Source organism: Coffea eugenioides, unplaced genomic scaffold (genome assembly GCF_003713205.1).
Source record: "Coffea eugenioides isolate CCC68of unplaced genomic scaffold, Ceug_1.0 ScVebR1_211;HRSCAF=849, whole genome shotgun sequence".
Lineage (NCBI taxonomy): Eukaryota > Viridiplantae > Streptophyta > Magnoliopsida > Gentianales > Rubiaceae > Coffea > Coffea eugenioides.
In genome coordinates this window covers 73,409-77,999 of record NW_020862578.1, presented here as the reverse complement: position 1 = coordinate 77,999, position 4,591 = coordinate 73,409, and the positions used below count along the sequence as shown (strand labels likewise).

The 4,591-nt window shown below is 42.1% G+C and overlaps 1 protein-coding gene across 1 annotated transcript; it reads left to right on the top strand.

Moving 5' to 3' along the window:
* Positions 1–122: 122 nt before the first annotated feature.
* Positions 123–4,293, top strand: LOC113756248. Its single transcript, XM_027300002.1, has 2 exons — positions 123–506; positions 1,351–4,293. Exons 1-2 carry the CDS (start codon positions 123–125, stop codon positions 4,291–4,293), a joined length of 3,327 nt encoding a protein of 1,108 aa, XP_027155803.1.
* Positions 4,294–4,591: the final 298 nt, after the last annotated feature.

Here is a 4,591-nt window from a genome sequence, read left to right as displayed (position 1 = left end):
ATTCTGGAGTTAAAGAGGAGGGTAGTCAAAGTGTTACCATGTCCCCTCACAGCACATCCGATATAGTCTCCGTAAGTTGGATAACCACGGAGGAACAAACTCCCTCAAAAGCCAGTGTAATGATGGCCAGAGAAATGATTCGTGGAGGATACAAATTCGACAAGGGTTTGGGGCGTGAACTGCAAGGGATCCTGAAGCCAGTGAAGATAGTAGAAAAGAGAGATACCTTCGGTTTGGGTTTCAGACCAACCGCCAAGGATTTCAAGGAGATGAAAGAGCGTAAAAGAGCAGAAAAGGAGGGCCGGCAAAGGGCTTTCGATATTCCACCACTGTGGTATACTTTTCCCCGGCCAACTGAAATAATCACATCAGAGGGTAATTCAACTGAAGAAATCGAGAATAGTTTGTCCCAGTTGTTCGTTGGGGCAATATTTGAAGACAATTTCCTGAGCGAGGCCGAATTTCCTGACATCCCTGAGGGGTCTATTTCTAATTGGACTGCCGAGGTCCTGCCTATTCAGAAGGAGTTTCGGTAAATCTAGGGGGTTTATCATTCATGTGAATTCATGAAAATACCTTTGCATCTGTAAATAGCCAATGAAAACAATTTTCCTTTTAACTAACGTTTGTGCATGTAAATATTGTTAAGCTTTCGTTTCAATTTGCTTTCAATCAAAGGTCTTTATAAAAATGCACAAGTTGTTCTTGTCATTGTTGTGTTGTTTATTCGATTGTTTATATTCATATTGCTTGATTCATTTGTTTGTTGTATGCTTATTTACTTATTATCCCACATTCGTTAATTCTTTCAGATGGCCAAAAATAAAATTATTTGACCCTTTGGATATCACAGTTCTGGAATACGATAATGGCAATCTCTATATCACTCACGACTTGGAGGTCTGTGAATCTGAACTCCAAAGCGAGAGTGATAATGAGGAAGTATTCGATTCTTTTGCAAAGGACTTTGAACAATATGAGGAAAAACCAAAACCGAACCTGGAAGAAACAGAAAAGGTTAATATTGGCACTGAGGATGAGGTTAAGGAGGTGCAAATTAGTATTCATTTGAATGAAAGGCAGAAAAAGGAGTTGTTTGAATTCTTGACCATGTTCCAGGATGTATTTGCGTGGTCCTATGATGATATGACTGGCATTTCAACTGATGTGGTGGTGCATAGGTTACCCACAGACCCTTCTTTTCCACCCGTAAAACAAAAACCCAGAAAATTCAAACCAGATATAAGTCTCAAAATAAAAGAGCAGATTGAAAAACAACTCAAAACCAACATTATCATTGTTTCCCATTACCCAATTTGGCTTTCAAATCCTGTCCCTGTTCCAAAAAAGAGTGGAGAGGTAAGAGTTTGTATTGACTATAGAGACCTTAATAAAGCCAGTCCTAAAGATGATTTCCCTCTACCAAACATTCACATTCTCTTAGACAATACGGCCGGACATGAGATTGAAACCTTTTGCGATTGTTTCGCTGGCTACCACCAAATTTTAATGGCAGAGGAGGATAGGGAGAAGACTGCTTTCATTACCCCTTGGGGTACCTTTTGCTACCGAGTCATGCCTTTCGGTTTAAAGAATGCTGGAGCAACATATCAGAGGACCATGACAACCCTATTTCATGATATGATCCACCGGGAGATGGAGGTCTACGTGGATGATATTATAATCAAGTCCAAAAGGGCAGAGGACCACTTGGTTGATCTGAAGAAATTATTCGAGAGGTTACGGAAGTACAATTTGAAGCTAAATCCTGCAAAATGCGCCTTCGGAGCACCTGCGGGTAAGCTGTTGGGATTCATTGTTAGCAAGAAGGGCATAGAAATAGATCCGGCGAAAATCAAAGCAATTCGAGATATGCCAGTGCCGAAAACTCAGAAGGACGTGAAAAGCTTCTTAGGGAAGATCAATTTCATTGGGAGGTTCATCGGCCAGCTAACTGCCACATGCGAGCCGTTGTTCAAATTATTGAGAAAGAATGTGCCGTTGTATTGGAATGAGGAGTGTCAACAGGCTTTTGACAAGATTAAAGATTATTTGTTGCATCCACCAGTTTTAGTGCCGCCCAAACCGGGCCGACCTTTGATTATGTATTTATCTGTACTCGATGGAGCAGTAGGGTGTGTTCTGGGTCAGCACGATGAATCCGGAAGGAAAGAACAAGCCATTTACTATCTAAGCAAGAAGTTCACGCAGTACGAGGCTGATTATTCATTCATTGAGAAAAGCTGCTGTGCATTGGCCTGGGCAGCCCAAAAGTTGAGACACTACCTGTTGAGCCATACCACTTATCTTATTTCCCGATCTGATCCTTTGAAGTATCTTTTGGAGAAGCCGATGTTGACTGGGCGTTTGGCGAAATGGCAGATAATTCTCTCAGAATTCGATATTGTTTTCACCTCACAAAAGGCGGTCAAGGGGCAAGCTATAGCTGATCATTTGGCGGAAAATCCAAGGGATGATGATTACCAACCACTCCGTACTTATTTCCCTGACGAGAGGGTCCTATTTGTAGGCGCTGCAGATGATATAAGTGAACAAAGTCCTGAATGGAGGCTTTTCTTCGATGGAGCTTCGAATTCTCTCGGAGCTGGAATTGGAGCTGTTTTGGTGTCACCCGAAGGGAAGCATTACCCTGCCGCTGCCAAATTGCAATTCGCTTGCACGAATAACATGGCTGAATATGAAGCTTGCATTTTTGGTCTCAAAATGGCGTTGGAAATAGAAATCAAAGAATTGATAGTTTTCAGTGATTCAGATTTGCTCGTGCATCAAACCTTGAAACAATGGATAACCAAAGATTCGAAAATTCTACCCTACCATTGTAGTCTGCTTACTTTGGCCAAGCAGTTTCAAAATTTGGAGTTTAGACATCTCCCGAGAGCCAGGAATGCATTCGCCGATGCTTTGGCTACCTTAGCTTCTATGATCCAGTATCCTGATGAATTGAAGATCGAACCAATCCAAGTTCAACTTCAAGACAAGCCTGCCCACTGCTGGGTTACAGACGAGTCCTCGGATACTATTCCTTGGTTTAATGATCTTAAAGAGTTTCTCAAAACGGGGTCTTACCCTCTGCATGCTGGTACAAAGGACAAGAGTTTTCTGCGTAGAATGGCTTCAAAATTTTTCTTAAATGGAGAAGTGTTGTACAAAAGAACCTCGGATTTGAACCTTTTAAGGTGCATTGATGAAGATGAAGCTCAATATATGATGAAGGAAGTGCATAGTGGCGTTTGTGGACCTCACATGAATGGCCATTTGCTAGCGAAGAAAATCATGAGAACCGGATACTTCTGGCTTACTATGGAGCATGATTGTATAAATTTTGTCCGGAGATGTATAAAATGCCAAATGCACGGTGACATTATACGCGCTCCACCCACTGAACTGCATAGCATGACCGCCCCATGGCCCTGTTCAATGTGGGGTATGGACGTGATTGGTACAATCGATCCTCCCGCTTCAAATGGACATCGATTTATATTGGTGGCGATCGAGTACTTTACCAAATGGGTTGAAGCAGAGTCATTCAAACATGTCACGAAGAAGGTAGTGGCCAATTTCCTGAGAGATCACATCATCTGTCGCTTCGGAGTACCCGAAACGCTTATCACGGACAATGCCAAGAATCTGAACAATGACATGGTAGATGGACTATGTGAGCAGTTCAAAATCAAACACCGCAATTCTGCCATTTATAGGCCTCAGATGAATGGAGCTGTAGAAGCCGCGAACAAGAATTTGAAAAAGATTATCCGCAAAATGACTGAAAGGCATCGCGATTGGCATGAAAAGTTGCCTTATGCATTGATGGCATACCGGACTTCTATCCGGACATCAACTGGGGCAACACCGTATTCACTCATGTATGGAATGGAAGCTGTGTTACCAGCCGAAGTTGAAATTCCTTCGTTGCGAATCCTCATGGAAGCTAAGTTGGAGGAGGCTGACTGGATAAAGCAGCGCCATGAACAATTGACGTCGATCGATGAAAGGCGATTCAATGCTATTTGTCATGGTCAGTGTTATCAGAAACGGGTGGCCCGAGCTTACAACAAAAAGGTCCATCGGCGGGCATTTGAAGAAGGTGATAAGGTACTGAAGCGAATTTTGTCGATGCAAGATGAAGCTAAAGGCAAATTTGCTCCGAATTGGCAAGGGCCGTTCATTGTCCAAAAGGTATTACCTGGCGGAGCCCTTATTCTAGCAGAAATGGATGGACGGGCATTCCCTCAACCCATCAACTCAGATATGTGCAAAAAGTTTTTCATTTGATCGTGCAAATTTTCTTTAGAAATTCATGCAAAATGGCGAAATGCAAGTCAGGCCATCTTCTTTTACACTTAAAATATTTTATCCCTACTTGTCCCCTTTGAGCCAATTGACAAAATTTTCGTTTGATAACCCCTGAGGATTGCAAACCCCACACTGGGGCAAAATTTTAATTTTGAAAGAGAGATGAGCAAAAGAAAGGGAAAAGAACCCCACACTGGGGCAAATTTAATTTTTAAAGAAAAATGCAAAAGTGAGGAAAATGCAATGAAGAAAATGCAAAGAGTGAAAATCCGATTAA

What these genes read in the sequence shown, in the direction of transcription:
- LOC113756248 (XM_027300002.1), top strand. Translation starts at nt 123, where the DNA reads ATGGCCAGAGAAATGATTCGTGGAGGATACAAATTCGACAAGGGTTTG. An exon ending in TTTCTAATTGGACTGCCGAG is followed by an intron (nt 507 to 1,350) that starts GTCCTGCCTATT and finishes GTTCCAAAAAAG; the next exon opens with AGTGGAGAGGTAAGAGTTTG.